Source organism: Solanum lycopersicum, chromosome 7 (genome assembly GCF_036512215.1).
Source record: "Solanum lycopersicum chromosome 7, SLM_r2.1".
NCBI classification, from domain to species: Eukaryota; Viridiplantae; Streptophyta; class Magnoliopsida; order Solanales; family Solanaceae; genus Solanum; species Solanum lycopersicum.
Genome location: NC_090806.1, coordinates 66,763,464 through 66,783,333, shown reverse-complemented (window position 1 = coordinate 66,783,333; position 19,870 = coordinate 66,763,464). Strand labels below are relative to the sequence as shown.

Genomic DNA, 19,870 nt, shown 5'->3' with positions numbered 1-19,870 from the left:
TATAATTAACTTAATTATTTAATAGACGTTTAAGAATTTTCACACAAAAAAAATTGAGTTGAAAATGTCTAATAGGAACTTTTTATAGTCACAGATTTACAAGATTAGTTTTGGAGGCATATAATCTTTGAACTTTTACCTAGCTTGTCTAGTAACAAAATTTCAAGTTTGACAAGTTTGGACATTTGATCTTGAATTCATATGACAAGTGAAGTCAAAAAGTTCTGAGATTAGTCAAGTTCAAGATCATTAGATATCATTTCTTATAAATATTTACAACTTATTTCAAATACAAATTTTGAAATTCTTAAACGTCATACTCAATTAAACAATTTTACATAAATCGAGAGGGAGTATCTTTAGTTCATCAGTTTATTATATGTGTTCCTCATAGTATAGAGTAGAATCTTATAGCCAATCTCAAACTTGTTTAGAACTGAAGCATAATGCTCGTGAAGAAGTAATTACTTCTCATTACAAAAGAGGAGAAGCCCCAAAATTTCATACATGGACTAAAGCCAACACTCAACAAAACAGTAAAGTAGAAGAAAACAAACATTTCAAATCTTGAAACAACTCAAGAATGGCTACATTATGATGCATAGGCATATTTTTATTCAATTCCAAGCCTCTGCCTAACAACTTTCACAAACTCGAGGACCTTATGTTGGTCTGGCGAAGACTTAGCCACACTGTCCCTCTGCATACACCTCTTAGCCCAAGCGAAAAACTTTGGGAACTCAGCCTCTGTGCTGAAGTTACCGTAAGTCTCATAGGCACTAAACCAACAGTAGAATCCAATGAGAGCAATATCTACAAAACCAAAGTTATCCCCTCCAAAATAAGGCTTGTCTCCTAGTACTCCCTCCAGCACTTTAAGGCATTCTATGAAATCTTTCTTCGCTATCTCCTGCTCTTCGCCCTTTGTTGTCCACAGCTTCCTTGCAGGCCAATAAAACTGAAAAATTTCAACAAATGCAGAAAATGAAACGGGTCATCACTTGTTGACACAAAACTAAAATAATAGTCCCAGTCAGTTCATGGGAAATGGACCTTAAACACTAGCGAAACGTAGCATACAAAGTGAGGAACCATTAATACTACATAACAAGACATAGTTCTAATTCTTCAATTAGTGTGAAACTCTAACAACCCCACACGTAGGACTGAACATATAAAGCATGGAACGTAGCTGTATGAAGCAAGGATTAACCAAGACTATATAATGAGATAAATTTCCATTTCATCAACCACCTCGAATTAAGCATCTGGAATAGGGGGGAGTCCTAGCATATGAAGTGAGAATAACAAGGCGTTTAGTCAAACACAACTCGAATTTTCAAATATCATTCTTCACCGTAAATTTTACTCTTTTAAAATTTCACAATAAAACATAACCAAACGACAACATGACTAATTAATTTCTACAATTAATGTGAAACTCTAGTACTACTCCACACGCCCAAGACTGAACATTCGGAGCATGAATAGTATAGTAAAAGGGCTCACATTGGGTTACCACAAAAAAAAATGGTCAATCTCATTAGGTCACCATTGACAAAGACAATTAAGAAAACAACATTTCAGTCTGAACAACCCAATGTGAAACTACTCAATTAATACAACATTAACAACAATGCTTCAAACCCAAATTAGTATCGAATCGGCCTAAAAAAGGCGAAAAAAAGTATGAATTTTTACCTTCTTGTCAATGTAGTCAGCCCAAAACCTAGCTTGTGTTCTCTCATAAGGATCAGAAGGGAGCAAAGGGGCTTTGTCCTTCCACACTTCCTCAATATACTCAACTCCAATGATAGACTCACAAATTGGTTTGCCATTATGAATCAAAACAGGGATTTTCCTGTGAATAGGGTTCATCTGCAAAAGCAGAGGGCTTTTGTTCTTCAAATCCTCTTCTCTGTACTCAAATTTAACCTCTTTTTCAGCAAGTGCAATCCTCAGCCTCAAACCAAACATGCTAGGCCAGAAACCCAACACGATCACCTCATCGTTAGCCATTTTTGTTGTAAGAAAATTTTCAATTTTTCCCCAAAATTGCAACTACTGAATTGATAAATGTATAGATTCGTTTGTAGCTTCTTGGTTGGTGTAGGCTCTCCAAATGTTTGTTTTCAGTAAAAACAAAATTTACTACTTTGACTAACATTTACTATTAGAGTCAAAAATTGTAATTTGACCATTCAAAAATGACAATTTTTATATAATTTTTTGAACTAATGTAATTTAATTTAAATTTAAAAATTAGTTAAATTAACTTAAGAAAAACACAATATGACAAATAAATGTAGACCGAGAGTAATGTAATATGAAAAGGACTTTTGAAACATAAATCACGTTTCTTGCTTCGTTTTGTATTATTTAACACGTGTTATTAATGATGTTTTAAAATTTTAAATTTAGTTATTATGTAGATATTTGAATCGAAGTCCAAAATAAACAAACCGATCTATTTACTCTAGTATAGCTTCAAAATCTTTAAATTCTAGATCAGTATACGAAGAGGAGCACTAAACTACACACAAGGAGTAAAAAAACAAGCACTCAACACAACAATGCTTAGAGTCCTTTATTACAATTGTAAAAGTAGAACCAACTTATTACACTATGAACAAACTTGCTTTGCAAATACAAAACTATACAACTCAAGAAAACATTATGGATACTTTTATTCAATTCCAAACTTGTGTCTTGCCATTGATACAAACTCACATACCTTATGTTTGTCAGGCAAAGACTTGACCACAGTCCCTTTGCATGCACCTCTTGGCCCAAGCCACAAGCTTAGGGCACTCGGCTTCTAAGCTGAAGTTACCATAGGTCTCACACTACAACAAAAATGATCATTAGCGATATTTAATTCTAAATTGTCGCTAAATATGTATTTTTAGTGATAATTGTCACTATTTGTATATGTCCCTAAAGTCTTCAGCGACATTGGTTCTAATGGCACTAAACTAATGTCAGTTAAAGACTTTAACACTCTTTATTAGTGTCAATATTTAATGTCGCTAAAAGTTATTTTTTTTTTGTAGTGTCATAAGCATAAAACCAGCAGTAGAACCCAATGAGAGCAATATCCATAAAAAACAAAATCATCTCCACCAAAGTAAGGCTTCTCTCCTAGTGCTCCTTCCAGCACTTAAAGGCATTCTATGAAATCATTCTTAGCTGCCTCTTGCTCTTCTCCTTTTGTTGACCATATCTTCTTTCCAAGATCAAACAATTTAAAATTTCAACAGATAACCAAAAGAGGATAAGGTTATCACTTGTTTGCACAAAACTAATTAAGATAAATATCTTAGTAATTAAATTCATGTTGAGAAAATGGACCTGGAACCCTAGGAAAGTCTTGTTGAGTTGATCTCACATTATTGTGGGATGGTTTAGGGAAATTCTCACCGAATTAGCTTTTGCAGTTGAGTTAAATATAAGGTTCATTTTGTTAACATAGTAAAAAATCTCATCTCGTTCCACTTACATGATGTTGGCTTTCTGTTTTATATTGTTCACACTTCAGAATCCAAATATCCAATTCTAGGCGTGATAGGAAAGTTGACTTCCCCATGATTGTGGGGACGGGAAATTGACCTTTTTTACATGGTCGAAAACAACTCTCATCATCTCACGTGCTATAATTGACCAAGACTATAAAAAACAACATTTCACTCCCATTATATATACAACACAAGATAACATTGATTTTAATTCCTTGTTCAAATTGGCTTAAGAATCTTAGTGAATTCATGAACAAAAAGAGGAGGAAAGGTTATGAATTTACCTTCTTATTAATGTAGTCAGCCCAAAACCTAGCTTGTGCTCTCTCATAAGGATCAAAAGGGAGCAAAGGGGCTTTGTCCTTCCACACTTCCTCAATATACTCAACTCCAATAATAGACTCACAAATTGGTTTTCCATTGTGAATCAATACTGGAACTTTCTTGTATATAGGATTCATCTCTAAAAGCAAAGGGCTTTTGTTCCACACATCTTCTTCTTTGTACTCATATTTAACCTCTTTTTCAGCAAGTGCAATCCTTAGCCTCATACCAAACATGCTAGGCCAAAAATCCAACAAAATCACCTCATCATTAGCCATTTTTGTGCTAATTAAACAAACTTTTTCTTTACAATTGTTAATACTAATTTGTTAGTTGTACATACAAGTAATAGATATATAGTGCTGTGGAAGCTTTTGTGTACTGTTAGTAGCACTTTGTGGTCCAATATGGGTGTTTAATCATTAATTTTGTAAGTAAATTTCATTTAAATAGTCAAGATTTTGTTTCAATTGAGCATCTTAATATATAGATAAAATAATTTTATTAAATACTTTTGATTTAACATAAATAAGTTAATTACTTAAAACATGTGATATTCTTTTATTATATGTATTAGCCTTTATAACTTATAAAATTTTATGTCTTTATACTGAGGTTGTCGTATAATTAACTTAATTATCTAATAGTCGTTTCAGAAATTCACAAAAAAAAAATGATTCGAAGTTTGAATAATGCCTATAGAAACGTTTTATCATGCGTTCAAGTGATCAATTGAAACAGATGGTACAAACAACTTTATAGGGTTGCGAATATTATTAAACCTTTTTACTACTCTCATTATACATATTTTATGTTATTTCCTTCGTTTCAAAAAGAATGTCCCTATTTTTTTTTAATTTGTTTCAAAAAGAATGATCTCTTTACTTTTTTGACAACACTTTAACTTTAACTTTCCACGTGACATGTTTAATACCACAAGACTAAAGGGTATTTTGGTACATTTGACATAACTTTAATTTAGAACCACAAGATTAAAAAGTCTTATTTCTTTTCTTAAATTCCGTTCCAAATCAAACTAAGCAATCTTTTTAAAACGGAAAAAGTATACTATTTCCTTCTCAGTCAATCTCAACTTATATTTGATGAAATTAATTTTTAGTCGTGTAAATATCTAAGTGATTTACATTATTGGTTTTGAAGGCATATATATGATCTTGAACTTTTAACCTGATTTGTCTTTTTGGGTAAAATTTCGAATTTAACCAGTTTTGATTTTTTTAAATCTAGGATGTTTATTCATATAGCACGCGGATAAAAAAAATTCAAGACTACTTAATTTTAAGATCATTAGATCTATTTTTTTATAAAATATGTATAACTTATTTCAAATAATAAATTTTCACATTCTCAAATATTATGTCAAATTAAATATTTTTACATAAATCAAAAGAGTATCTCGAGGTCGATAATATTTTAGAATTTTCATTAAAAGTCTAATTATAGACTATAGATTTAAATTGCTTTCGTCACGTGGTCCATTATTTTTCATTATATACTTCATCGTACTACTTTATAATATGTTCCGTAATAATTAGTCTACTGGTCACCGCTTTCGTCACATGGTGTGAAAATATTATATTCATATAAGCGTTGTAATTTTATAATCATAAATTTTAAAAATAATAACCTTCTTAAACTTCAATCCAAATTACTTGACTAGATTGGTTTTGATAAAAAGAGTAGTACATCAAATTTCATTCCTTTATCATTATTGTCAATTGTTCATTATTATTGACTATCATTAGTATTATACAATATTATTATTTATATAACTCACTCATCATTCTCAACCACAACGTCATTACTAATAAATTATATCTCATAATTTAATAATGAAGAGTCGTAATTTTCACAAAAGAAAATTCAAATGTAACAAGTTCCAGACTTTTGAGGATCCTTGGGTGTAACTTCCAACTCCCAGTCTTCTTCCTTGTCTCCCCTTTCTGGGAGTACATGGATAGTCCTTTTAGGGTTGCTATTTAGATTTCAATCAAAAGTTCAACTTTATTTAGAGTTTAGCCAGTCATTTAAAACTTTAAAACTGATCACTTACACTATAGTCGATAAGAGAGAGTTGTTCAGATGGTAAGTACTCTTCACTTTCAACTCGAAAGTTATGAGTTCGGATCAAAAGGATAGAAGCTCCTACGGAAAGGTAAAAAAGAAAAAATTTGGCCTAAAAAAGATTTCAAACATTGAAATTACAACTCAAAAAGGCACAAATCAAAGAACCTTTTTTTTAAAAAAAAAGCAAATCATTATGATGCAATAATCGCAAAACCAAACATCAAATCACTCATATCAATCATCCAGTCAAAGTAACAAGTTCAGATGAAGACACAAAATTCAAAAGTAAAAGCAGAACTTACACTATGACCAAAAGAACAAACAATTTCAAATCTTGAAACAACTCAACAAGGCAAAATGAAGTGCTTTATTCAAATACACATTATTATGCATATGTTTATTCAATTCCAAACTTCCGCCTTAGCATTTGTATAAACTCAAGGACCTTATGTTGGTCAGGCAAAGACTTGGCCACACTGTCCCTTTGCATGCACCTCTTAGCCCAAGCCACAAACTTTGGACACTCAGCCTCTGCGCTGAAGTTACCATAAGTCTCATAAGCATAAAACCAGCTATAGAACCCAATCAAAGCAATATCCACAAAACCAAAATTATCTCCTCCAAAATAAGGCTTCTCTCCAAGTTCTCCCTCCAACACTTTAAGTACTTCTATGAAATCTTTCTTACCTGCCTCCTGCTCTTCTCCCTTTGTTCCCCATATCTTTCTTGCAGAAACATACAACTGAAAATTTCAAACAAACACAGAAAAAGAAAAGAAGTTATCACTTGTTAATTGCCACAAAACTAAAATAAAAGCCCTAGTCAGGTTCATGTTAAGAAAATGGACCTTAGACAACACTAGTGAAACTCTAACACAACTAGGATTGAGCATTTGGATCTGGGACCTAGGATTGAGCATCTGGAGTAGGGAGAACACTAGTTTATGAAGTGTGGATTAACACTTTCATTTTTACTTGTCTGAAACTTTAATACCCTACACGCGTAGGACTAAACATGTTTGAAGTATGTGATATCTCATCTAAATTTTATCACTTAATTAGATTTTCATCATGATCTCCTTTTTTTTTCATGTGCCAAGCACGTGAAATTCTTTTCGATATGGATGGAATTTAAATTTAATCTCAGAACCTCTGCTGACTCGAATAGTGTGTGACTGACTATCCATTTAAAAGTTAAACTATTTAAGAGATATTACATTACTTTTATTATTTAAATTTATTTTCAACAAGAGGGCCAAAAGAGAAGTGGAGTTCACCTAATTTAACTCCAAAAAAAGCTAATCCTCATTAGGTCACCATTAACCAAGACTCTTAAGAAAAAAACGTTTCACCTTCAACCAACCAATGTGAAACACAACACAAAATAGAAAGATCAATTCCAAATCAATTCAGATTTGGCCTAAATTAAATCCTAATTAGTACTATGAATTTACCTTCTTGTCAATGTAATCAACCCAAAACCTAGCTTGTGCCCTCTCATAAGGATCAGAAGGGAGCAAAGGGGCTTTATCCTTCCACACTTCATCAATATACTCAACTCCAATAATAGACTCACAAATTGGTTTCCCGTTATGAATCAAAACAGGAACTTTCTTGTGTATAGGATTCATCTCTAAAAGCAGAGCACTTTTGTTACTGATCAGTCCCTCTTCTTCTTTGTACTCATATTTAATCCCTTTTTCAGCAAGGGCAATCCTTAGCCTCATACCAAACATGCTAGCCCAGAAATCCAACAAAATCAACTCATCATTAGCCATTACTTTGTACTAGTTCTTTGTATGCTGCGGATGAATTAATCCGAAAGAAATATTTTTTTTCAAAATTGGTGGTACTGATATGGTTGTGGTACATATAAATATATGGATTCGTGTAACCTATATGTCAGCGCTTTCGTCGCCTGCTAGATCTACACCAATGGAGGCTCACCAAATAGTTCTTTATTTGATTAAAATAAAATTTAATATTATAAAAAACATGTAAAGGATATTGAAATTTATTAGTAAGGACAAATAGAAAAAACAAATGAAGTAGTTAAAATGGTAAGAAAATCTTGTTATCTATGTCAAACAAATTGATATAGAAATTTTATTGTCGTTCATCTTTGTCAACTATGTACCAATAAATATTCATGATTTTAATTAAAAATTTCAAATATAGATAAGTAAACATAGAAAGAATCAAAAGGAATTTAATATTTACTATGTATATTAAAAGTTAATTTAAATCTTTATATATATATATATATATATATATATATATATATATATATAAAATATAAGAAAAATTCAGTAAATAAGGTTCGAAAGAACCCCGATTGCTACTTAAATTTCAAAAATGCACAGGGATGTGCCTTTTTAAAAAAATAGGTATACTTTATAATTGCATAACCAATGCGATCAAATAAAATCACTCAAACTTTCAATTGAAATCACAAAATTCAAGAGGTACAAACAATGTAGAACTTACGCTAGCAAATCAAACAAACATAATTATTTTTTTGCATGTTTTTTTTTTCATTAATACGTTTAAGTTGGTATTATTATGTTTTTTTTCATTAATACGTTTAAGTTGGTATTATTCATAATTTTTCTATAGGCTATCACTTTATCATGTGGACCGGTCTCTAGAACAATTGAAAAAAAGAAATTAGAGACTAATATAATACTAATAAAATTGAAAAGACATGCTCAACTATCTATTAATATTGTTTCATAATTTCCATTTTTTATATATGGAGAAATCTTAAATTTTCTATTTAGTAAATGGTAGGTTTATCATAATTCATATTATGTTTAATCCCCCACCCCCCACTCCCCAAGATTTCTTAAACCTACTTCTAGCTCTTATTTTACTTATTACAATCTCTACACCTTTGTTGAATCACTTATACATTTTCTTCACATATGCTCAAATCTAAAGTCATAGCTAAATATATTTCATAAAAAGTCTTCAAACTTTAAATAGTAAATAACTTATGTTTCCGATGATTGAGTGTACAAAACAAAATTTAGATCAAACTATGCAATATTAAGTTCGAAATTAAAATATGACATAATCTTCTATCCACACACATCCAACATCTCCAATCCCTACCCCTCACCATCTCACTTCTACCGCCTCTGTACCTCCACTCTCTACCCATGTATCCCATCAGATACTATTTTATTAGATTATATTGTTTGTAATAAATTTTAATGTGACAGAAAATAAATTGCAATCACAAATTAAATATGAGAAAACATAATTTTATTGATCAAAATAAATTGCAAGTACATTTCTGTTGATCTACTCTCCTAGGATTTATCCATAATTCGAAAGCTCCTGTATTTCTCGAACTAGGATGATTCGATCTCTTTATGAAATTTGCAGAGTATTCGAGATCTTCATCTCTTTATGGAATTTTTGAGAGAATTTAGTACCCTCTATATAGGCATAATTTAGGATTGAGTAACCTCCAAGAATCCTAATTTAAGTTGATCACAATTTGTAGAGTTTCAACTCAAGTTGAACACATTTTGTAAATTTTCACAAAATTTCAATGTCTACGTATCTTGAAATTAAAAAAATCACTTGTCTCCGTATAAAGTATTTTTATTTTTTTTTACCAAAACACACCCTGCATATCTTTGTTTTGTTTTTCTTCATACAACATCCTCTGTTAAAGAACTCATTTTTGTCACAAATTATTTACAAATTGACACTAACTTTATTCATATATGCCTTCATCGGTGAAAGTAAAATTCGAATTACAAGGCAAAACATACATTTCAATTAAGGACTTGTATAATAGAGGCTCCCCAAATATTTGTAATATCTTAGGTTTGTATGATTTGAAATCAAATTAATGTGAAATTCAAGTTGTGTTTAATGTTGGACGTGCAATTTGAATTTCTTAAGTTGATCAAAAGTTATCAAAATCATTAGATATAATTCCAACTCCGGATTAACTTGCACCTATGTCAAAACAACATTTAATCGAGTAAACCATATAGTCTTATCCTTAACTTGTTTGGATCTGGGCCTTTGTTACTATTGGTGATAGACAATGCAATGCTCATGAAAAAAGTGATTTCTTGTAAATACAAAGAGGAAAAGCCCCAGAATTACATACAAGGACTAGAAAACCCAACCCTCAACAAGACAAACTAAGAGTTCTTTATAACAAGTAAAAGTAGATCTCACTTACACTATGACCAAACAAACATTTTAAATCTTGAAACAACAACATAAGAAGGCACAATGAAGTGCCTTTTTATTTTAATATATTATGATATACATATCTTTATTCAAGTCCAAACTTTTGCCTAAGGATTTTTGCAAACTCAAGAACCTTATGTTGGCCAGGCAAAGACTTAGCCACACTGTCTCTCTGCATGCACCTCTTAGCCCAAGCCACAAACTTTGGACACTCAGCTTCTGTGCTGAAGTTACCATAAGTCTCATAAGAATGAAACCAGCTATAGAACCCAATCAAAGCAATATCCACAAAACCAAAATTATCTCCTCCAAAGTAAGGCTTCTCTCCAAGTGCTCCCTCCAACACTTTTACTTCTATGAAATCTTTCTTACCTGCCTCCTGCTCTTCTCCCTTTGTTCCCCATATCTTCCTTGCAGAACGATACAACTGAACAAACACAAATAAGAAAATGGTTATAAACCGGAACTGTAAATAGGGACACCTTACTCTAATACGACATAAAAATATGAAACTTGGACCATCAAAATAATTATCCAAATTCATATGAATTGATTATGACCCGTTCATTCTCCGACCAATGTGTGACTCTAGCTAAGCCGCTCAATCATGAATGGACCTCACTCTGATATCATATATCATATAACTAAAAATACAATATATATGTATTAACTCAATCTCAAAAATTAGTTCATGAGAAAAGAATTGTCCATATCCATATAAATATATACCATAAGAAATGTGTGAATTACATAGGGATTTTCATGAGGATTAGTATGAAAATCCGTAGGAACTTATTTTCTTACAAACTTTCATATGAAATTTCTAGGTAATTCACACTTTTCTTGTAGTAGTGATACAACTAATCTATTCACAACCGAGGTGGGACTCTAACAACACAACACAAAAATGCTTCAATCCCAAATTAGTTTAGATTGGCTAATAAATACTGAAATGAAAAGGGGAAAGGGCTATGAATTTACCTTCTTGTCAATGTAATCAGCCCAAAACCTAGCTTGTGCCCTCTCATAAGGATCTGAAGGGAGTAAAGGGGCTTTATCCTTCCACACTTCATCAATATACTCAACTCCAATAATAGACTCACAAATTGATTTACCATTATGAATCAAAACAGGGATTTTCTTGTGAATAGGATTCATTTGCAAAAGCAGAGGACTTTTGTTACTGATCAGCCCCTCTTCTTCTTTGTACTCATATTTAATCTCTTTTTCAGCCAAAAATCCAACAAAATCAACTCATCATTAGCCATTTTTGTTGTATGAAAATCAAGGGAAAATAAAATAAAATTCTAAAGTTTGATTTTATGTATAGATTTGTACGGAGCACATACATATACGTAGTATATATAGTGGTCCATTTGGAATGTTCACACTTGATTCTGCAGTTGCGTAAAAAAAAGTTTCATTAGTCTTTCGAGACTTCTCTGGACGGCCTAAGGTTTTATAGGTTATCGCTTTCGTCACGTGGTCTCTTGCAAAGTTACATTTATTCATACAATCATATTTATATTAAAATTTGATTAATTTAATTTTATATATAGTAAATTTTGTTTGCAAGAAAAATAAACAAATCATACAAATAAAATATGAACAAACATAATTTTATTGATTAAAATAGCAGGTACTGTTGATCCTTGATTCTACTCTCTTACGATATGGATCGTTAGTGGCGTAGTTTACACGTCTTGTCTTGTAGAGTCCCAACTCAAATTGAACACGTCTTGTAGAATCCCACTAAATTTCAATGTCTACAAATGCCCCTGCTTCGAGGTGTGTCGGAGCGTAGAATTGATTAAACTCAAAGAAGAGGCTTGAAGTACTCATTCTTCACTTTTGCGACTTCAAATTTTCAGATTTGATTTAAAAGAGAAGAGATGAAGAACAAATTTGGTTCCACTGACATGCCAATTTGTTTGCAAGAAATTTTAAACATATGAAAAATAAACAAATCATACAAATAAAATATGAAGAAACATAATTTTATTAATTAAAATAGCGGGTGCAATTCTGTTGATTCATTGATTCTACTCTCTTAGGATTTATCCATTGATTCGAGGACCGTTGACGTATTTCTCGAATTAGGATTATTTAAATTTGGCCTCTCTTTATGAACAAACCATCAATTTGTGGAGTATTCAAGATATTAATCTCTTTATGAAATTTTTGAGATGCTTTTAATAGAATTTAGTACCCCTTATACAGGCATAAATTAGAATTTAGGTTGAATAGTCTTCAAGAATTCTAATTTGAATTGAACACAATTTATAGAATACCAACTCAAATTAAACATGTCTTATAGAGTCCCACAAAATTCATATCTTTATTTCTGACTAAAACATGATTGATAATAGTATTTTCTTAAACTTAAACTCATATCTAAATATTTAATTAGAAGTGTATAAAAAATATTTTTTTAATTGAAATTCAAATTCGAAATATCTGCTTAAAATAGTAAGTTCAGAAAATAGAGGCTCCTATACGTTCTCGTGTTCCTTTTCTTATCTTCGAAATCTTCGCCAATTTTAATATTCCATTTATTTTCTGTTCCTCTTTTATCTTGGAAATCTCCGCCAAATTTAATGTTTTATTTATTCCAAAATTTATTTGTTACAATAAATTTTTAAAAACGTTAAAAAAAGACATCAAAATCTTTTAATATGTTTACGATTAAATATTTTTATCTCAATTTATATAATATTATTTAGATTTTGAAAATCAAATAAAAGAATGTTTGATTTTAATCGTATGTCATTAAAACATTTTAAAAAAGAAAAAGAAAAGAGAATTACAATTTACTATGGCCAAATAACATCTATTTTCAAGCATTTTAACAATTCTAAATATCAAGATTCTTCTTAATAGAACTTGCAAATAACGTCCACACGATTTCTCACGATGGAGACTATTAACCATACTTATGAATTTCCGAATTTATCGAGTACGTAGAAAAGAGATCTAACTAATTATCATGTAGAAAAATTATATTATACCACATCATTTAATAGCGATAGGGTCATATTTAATTTGTTTGTTTTTAAAAAAAAAGAAGAATCAAAAATATAAATAAATAAATATACTAAGAGTTCAATTAGAAGATTCAATATTTGATTTTAGATGTATAGATATATAATTTTGATCATATATAATGTAAATTTTTAACAAATAAGATTCAGATTATCTCCTTACATCTTCTAGCTCTGCTCATAAACGAAAATAGGACAAATTTTTTTTTTGAGTTATATATAAATTGTAAAAAAGTTACTACTAGTTTCACATGTACAAATAACGAAAACCTTAACAATTAAAAAAACATATAAAACGAAAAATAAAACTTAAAACGTCTATCAATCAATACAAGTATTTATAAATTACTTTAGATTACACGTTCATATAGATATCTTTGAGTTGTACAAACAAACAATGTGTATATTTTTTAAGGTTTATAATTTTACTTTCAAAAAAATATCAAAGTCCCTTTCGCAAGGTTTTAATTAAAACGGAAAAATGGTTGGGATTTGAAATGTATGCCAACTACACTATCAAGCTTGACTTTTTGTTTAATTTTATTTCACAATTATTTGATATTTATGCTGTCAATGATTTTAGTTAAATATAAATTAAATAAAAAGAGAGAGACGAAAGATAAAAGATGACTAAAATGTACCCTTTTTTTTTGGCATTTTTCACTTTGAAATCATACTATAAATTAATACTAGGGACTTTTAACTATTTTCTCTACTTTTATTTTTGGTAGGTAAAATAAGTAGACATATTTTACCTGCATGGAAGAATTGAATGCACTTCAGTCACGTGCATCTTAAATAGATCAATATTGTACTCGTTTTGTTCAGAAATGTTTGTCGTGTTACGTTTATTGAAAATCAATTTGATTAATTTTCAAAGGTAAATTAGATTATATTAATTGAATATTTTAAACAAAAAAATTAGATATTTTAAAATTAGATGAAAAATACTATAAATTACTATTTTTTGCATATAAATATGATGAAAAATGCATCTTAAAACGTTAGTCAAAATTTTTATAGTTTGACGTTAAAACAAGAAATCATGACAAACAATACCGGACGGAAGGAGTAAAATGATTGGAATTCGTTCTTTAAAATTTTGAAACTTATATTTCAAATTATAATCATTTGAAGTATATTTGTGCACTAAATCGTGTACGTATTAAATTGTTGAAATTCAACAAAATAAGTTTTTGTTTATAGTCAAAAGAAATAATCAATAAACCAACATTTACACTTGTGACATCCATGCCTTAAGTACCTGAATAAAAATTTGATTGCACTTCAATCATATATTTTGACTTCCCAACACCAGCCAAAATTGTAAATTGATACGCAAATTTTATTATTTCTTATCATGTAAGTCATAAGTTGTGTCCGAATTGGATAAATTTATTTTTTTTAAAAAAAAATGAGTATTTGTGGTACATTTTCCTTACCAACTTGAATCAAATTATCAATCTCACACTTATAGAATGTAGACTCACAAAGTAGACTCTTTTAACATAGAAGTGGGTTTTATAGTCATCAAGTAGTGGTATGCAAAAATTAAACCTCCCATTAAAATGAATTGAAAAAATATTATTAATTTATTAGATTTTTAATGATTTTATAAAAAAAATTATTGAATTATCGATTTTTAGTATCAGGTTATTAGATAACACGATAGTAATTTACTATTATACTCTTCATATATGTCGAATATTAGAGTAATAATTTAACATAACTAGACGCTATATCGACATTCTACACTTATGGACTAAGGTCTACACAACATAGAGAGTATTGTGTTAGATAAAAAAAAAGTAATTACTTCTCATCACAAAAGCCAACATTTAACAAGACACAAGCTTATCCTTTATTACTATTAGAAATAGAACTTACACTATAACCAAACAAACATTTCAAATCTTGAAACAACACAAGATAAAGGCAGAATGAAGTGCCTTTCTTCAATACTACTATGATATGCATATGTTTATTTATTCAAGTCCAAGCTTTTCCCTAAGAATTTTTACAAACTCAATGATCTTATGTTGGTCAGGCAAAGTTTTAGCCACACTGTCCCTTTGCATGCACCTCTTGGCCCAAGCCACAAGGTTTGGGCACTCAGCCTCAATGCTGAAGTTACCATAAACCTCATAAGCATGAAACCAGCAGTAGAACCCAATGAGAGCAATATCCCCAAAACCAAAGTTATCTCCTCCATAATAAGGCTTCTCTCCAAGTGCTCCCTCCAACACTTTAAGGATTTCTACGAAATCTTTCTTACCTGCCTCTTGTTCGTCTCCCGTTGCTGTATAAATCTTGCTTCCTGTAGCATATAACTGAAATTTCAACAAACACAAGAAAACGGTCAAAACTTATTGCCACAAAACATGAACTTATACTGAGACAGTATTCTATTTCTTCAACTAATGTTGAACCCCTCACGCCTAAGACTGAGCATCTGGAGTAGGAGGTCCTGGTTTACAAAGTGGGGAATAGGATTAACCAAGACAATATTTCATTTCTTCAACTAATTTAACCTCTAACACCACCACGACTTAGCATCTAGAGCGCGGAAAGGGGGGTGGGGGTTGTCTAGCTTGTGAAGTGATGATTAACTAAAATTATATAAACGACACAATTTGGGGCTCTTAACACACTCTTCACATCAAGGCCCAACTAGTTCTTGGGACAGAAATTCAAATAGAAATGAATCTGACTCTGATATCATATATTATATGAAACTTTAAACCTTACTCAATCTTAAAAGTTAGCTCATAATTAGGAAAGTTCATTCTCCAACTAATGTGCGACTCTAACCCACTTTTACATCCCTTCATGTCTTGATTCAACATGAGTTCAAATTAATTAGAAGCACAAACAAAAATGAATCTGACTCTAAAATCATGTAAAGACGTAACACATATGTCTAACTCAGTCAACTTCAAAAGTTAGTTCACGGCAAGAGAATTATCTATGTTCATATAAGTAAACAACTAATCTATTCAAATCGAGGTGGAACTCTAACCCACTGTAACAACACAAACACAGCAGAAAAATGCTTCAATCCCAAATTAGTTTAGATTGGCTAATAAATACTAAAATGAAAAGGGGAAAGGGCTATGAATTTACCTTCTTGTCAATGTAATCAGCCCAAAACCTAGCTTGTGCTCTCTCATAAGGATCAGAAGGGAGCAAAGGGGCTTTATCCTTCCACACTTCATCAATATACTCAACTCCAATGATAGACTCACAAATTGGTTTGCCATTATGAATCAAAACAGGGATTTTCTTGTGAATAGGATTCATCTGCAAAAGCAGAGGACTTTTGTTCCTCAAATCCTCGTCTCTGTACTCATATTTAATCTCTTTCTCAGCAAGTGCAATCCTTAGCCTCATACCATACATGCTAGGCCAAAAATCCAACAGAATCACCTCATCATTAGCCATTTTATTTTGTATGAATTAAGAAAAAAAATCTCAAAATTGCCAAAGTATTGATTTGCTTGTTGTATATACATACACGAAGTATATATAGGGGTGTAGATGCCTTAAGTTGGCCAAGCCAGAACTTTAACATCAAAATATAAAAAAATAAAAATAGGTTAGCAATTAAAAAATATGTAACATATATAAAAAAAAAAAAAAAATTTATTTTAGATATACAATATAATTTTTCAACGAAGATATTCTTCTGACTCGTCAATAAATTGGTCTATAGCCTATAGGTCATTGCTTTCGTCACAAAGAGGTCAATTTATATAACTTTTGTTTAATCTTTATCTTGTGTCTCTTAATTTTAGAATAATTAATACTAAGGCTAAAGTTTTAATTTTTTTCTCTTACTTGTTTAAATTGACAACTAATTTGAAAAAAAAAAGTTTAGATAATATGTATAATAATACAAGAATTCACAAATTGCTTTAAGATCACACGTTTAAATCAAATATCTTTGGGATGTACTAAGGCACAGTGTAGTATGTGGTGGACATTGTCTGGAGCAATATGTGTATCTTCTTTTATATATTAATTAAAAAAAAAAAAGTTTATCAAAGTCCCTTTCGCAAAAATTTTAGAAAAATGGTTGGAGGTTTGAAATATATTCCAAAATAATACTGTCAAGCTAGACTTTTTATTTATTTATATTTTATATTATAATTATATGATATTTCACAATATCAAAGTTTGTAGTCAAATATAAATTAAATTTGAAGAAAAGAGAGAGGAAAGATTAAAGATGATTGATAAGTATTTTGGACTAGAGTCATTCGAAATCAAATCAAAATTGATAATTTAAATTGAAAAAAAGTTATTAATTCGTTCATATTGGTTATTAATTTAGTAGTTCTGATAACGATTTTAATTTTTTTTTGTTTCGGGCTATCGATTTTTAATGGTTTGTGATTTTTTTTAACGGGTTAACCGATAATCCGTAGTAAATTAAATAATTATATTTATATTATTTTGTGTATAAAGTCCTTGACTTAGAGTTTTGATATTCTACTTTTATTTTTGTTTGTCTCAAACACTTGGTTATTCTATAATCTAAAAGTGTTTACTTTTGAGCAAGATGTAACTTGTGAACTCATATGCATGGTTTATTTGGTTTGTCACCTTGTTTCTAAGTGATTTTCAAAATTTTTTTTGTTATGTCAAATCTTAACGGTTAAAGTTAAATCGATAAAAAAACCAATAACAAGCAAAAACCAATAAATCAGTATCTTAATCGTTCTATAACGATTTAACATCTCTACAAACCGATAACTCTCTATTCATTTATTCAATTCTCTTTCAAAATAAAAATCTTTATTATGGGCTGGAGACTATCCTCTTCTCTAAATGAAGTGGGCTTTTATTAGTCATCAAGTCCCTCTTCCTCTCTACTCCAAACATGTTGGCCCAAAAGTTCACTTATGACTATTTGTGTTGGTCTTTTAACTTATGTCTTCGTAATTTAAGAAAAATAAAAATCCATGGAACATAAGTACATATTTGTATATTTAATATCCTCGAGTTGTCTTACATATAACAATTTGTAAAGAATTTTTGTTTTATTAGACATAAGTTCAGTCGTTAAGGGACATAAATTAAAAATCAACTCATTTTCAAGAGCAATCTATGTAATTTTATGCCACATAATTAAGGTGATACATAACATGTTATACTTGTGTAACAACTAAATATTTTTTATCGAACAGTCAAATGTAAAACTTTCCTTTATTTAATTAATAATCTCTGGTCTAATTATGTAAAGAAAGTTTCACATCTTTTTATTTTTATTTTGTACAGGACATTAATAAATCAGAGATTCTCTTGTTCTTTGCTTTTTTTTTTTTTTAGCTTATGATCATAAAATAAATATAAGAGATTGCATTTCTTGACTACAGAATATGATAATTTCTTTATATTATCAATATATATAAGTTATTCGAGGAAATATTGCATACAAAAGGTTCAATGCCAAAAACTACACAACAACTTATTTATAAAACATCTGTAAAATTTAATTCACACAGCAATATTGTAAACAGCTTGCTAAAAAAATGTTAATGGACTACTGCTCCACAAACAAATTCACAGGTTCTTCATGTTTGGTTGATGGGTTAAATACTTTAGCCCATGTCCTGTAAAATACATATTTTGAATAACGCATATAAGAATAAAAATGTGTAGTGTCTTGACTTTCTTTTTTTTAACACTCGGTGTTCAATTAATGCACAACTTAATTTGGATTACATTGGAGATCCATTTTTGCGTGTGAATGTTTCAACATAATTCTTCCCATTCTTAGGGTTTCAAACGTATCACCCCGAGCAATGGTTAAATCACATATAGCTCAGGATAGCTAGTCGAACACTGTTATGTATATATAAAAAATAATAATATATATTTATATAGGTGGTGATGTTATTTCTGTTAAGTTTAGTCAACCATATGGAGTGGGTTCAAAAAATAAACCTGTTATTTTGAAATAATTATTTTGTTTATTGAATATTTGATAAATGATTTATTTATGTTAAATAAAAAATTTAATATAATATAAAGTTTGAGGTAAAACTATTGAATTTTTATCGAATTAACTAGTTACCATCTTTAATTCCGTCCTGCTTTGAAGTTTGTTGGACGAAAAATAAGGTATGTTGATGAATATATTATATTGTTACATTCTAACTCGATTAAATTATGCAAAAGAAGTTGTTTTCCTAATCGCAATATACTTTAGTTTATAGTAACTAACAAAAATGCTACACCAAATGTGTTTAACTTATTAATATTCAGTCATTTTTATCTATCACTTTAATATAAAAACTTTAGTCCAAAATAATGTTTATTCCTTCACAACCTCAATTTACTTCTTTTTTTTCACCCTTTGGGGTGATGACTCAGATTTTCATAATGGAACTTTAAAGTTCAAAATTTCTTTTTTGCATTATTAAGAGGATTAAATCTTTTGAATCGAGTTTATTATATAGAACTTGAATAGCATAGTTTCTACTTTTACTATGTTGATTTAAATTTACCTCATCCATACAAAACTGTGGATTTTTTATCATTAAAAAATAAAAACATATATTCATTTGTTACTCATTTCAAAGATATGAGTTATTTAGTTAAATACCCTTTATTATTTGTATTATCAAATAATTTTCTTAACAAGTGTGTTAAAATCTTAAATAATGTAAAACGGAATTAA

The 19,870-nt window shown here is 29.9% G+C and overlaps 5 protein-coding genes across 5 annotated transcripts; all 5 read right to left on the bottom strand.

Moving 5' to 3' along the window:
* Positions 1-408: 408 nt before the first annotated feature.
* On the bottom strand, positions 409-2,138 carry LOC101244597 (probable glutathione S-transferase). Its single transcript, XM_004243146.5, has 2 exons — positions 1,702-2,138; positions 409-958 (listed from the first exon to the last, which is right to left on the bottom strand). Exons 1-2 carry the CDS (start codon positions 2,017-2,019, stop codon positions 614-616), a joined length of 663 nt encoding a protein of 220 aa, XP_004243194.1. The 5' UTR covers positions 2,020-2,138; the 3' UTR covers positions 409-613.
* Positions 2,139-2,482: 344 nt separating this feature from the next.
* LOC101245775 (probable glutathione S-transferase) lies at positions 2,483-4,227 on the bottom strand. Its single transcript, XM_010325321.4, has 2 exons — positions 3,800-4,227; positions 2,483-2,846 (listed from the first exon to the last, which is right to left on the bottom strand). Exons 1-2 carry the CDS (start codon positions 4,115-4,117, stop codon positions 2,745-2,747), a joined length of 420 nt encoding a protein of 139 aa, XP_010323623.1. The 5' UTR covers positions 4,118-4,227; the 3' UTR covers positions 2,483-2,744.
* Positions 4,228-6,030: 1,803 nt separating this feature from the next.
* On the bottom strand, positions 6,031-8,077 carry LOC101244886 (probable glutathione S-transferase). The gene is made up of 2 exons (XM_004243147.5): positions 7,381-8,077; positions 6,031-6,669 (listed from the first exon to the last, which is right to left on the bottom strand). Exons 1-2 carry the CDS (start codon positions 7,702-7,704, stop codon positions 6,325-6,327), a joined length of 669 nt encoding a protein of 222 aa, XP_004243195.2. The 5' UTR covers positions 7,705-8,077; the 3' UTR covers positions 6,031-6,324.
* Positions 8,078-10,001: 1,924 nt separating this feature from the next.
* LOC101245473 (probable glutathione S-transferase parC) lies at positions 10,002-11,991 on the bottom strand. The gene is made up of 2 exons (XM_004243149.5): positions 11,126-11,991; positions 10,002-10,571 (listed from the first exon to the last, which is right to left on the bottom strand). The coding sequence occupies exons 1-2, from the start codon at positions 11,300-11,302 to the stop codon at positions 10,230-10,232; spliced, it is 519 nt and encodes a 172-aa protein (XP_004243197.1). The 5' UTR covers positions 11,303-11,991; the 3' UTR covers positions 10,002-10,229.
* A 3,031-nt stretch (positions 11,992-15,022) lies between these two features.
* LOC543836 (glutathione S-transferase-like protein) lies at positions 15,023-16,778 on the bottom strand. The gene is made up of 2 exons (NM_001247228.3): positions 16,309-16,778; positions 15,023-15,515 (listed from the first exon to the last, which is right to left on the bottom strand). The coding sequence occupies exons 1-2, from the start codon at positions 16,624-16,626 to the stop codon at positions 15,171-15,173; spliced, it is 663 nt and encodes a 220-aa protein (NP_001234157.2). The 5' UTR covers positions 16,627-16,778; the 3' UTR covers positions 15,023-15,170.
* Positions 16,779-19,870: the final 3,092 nt, after the last annotated feature.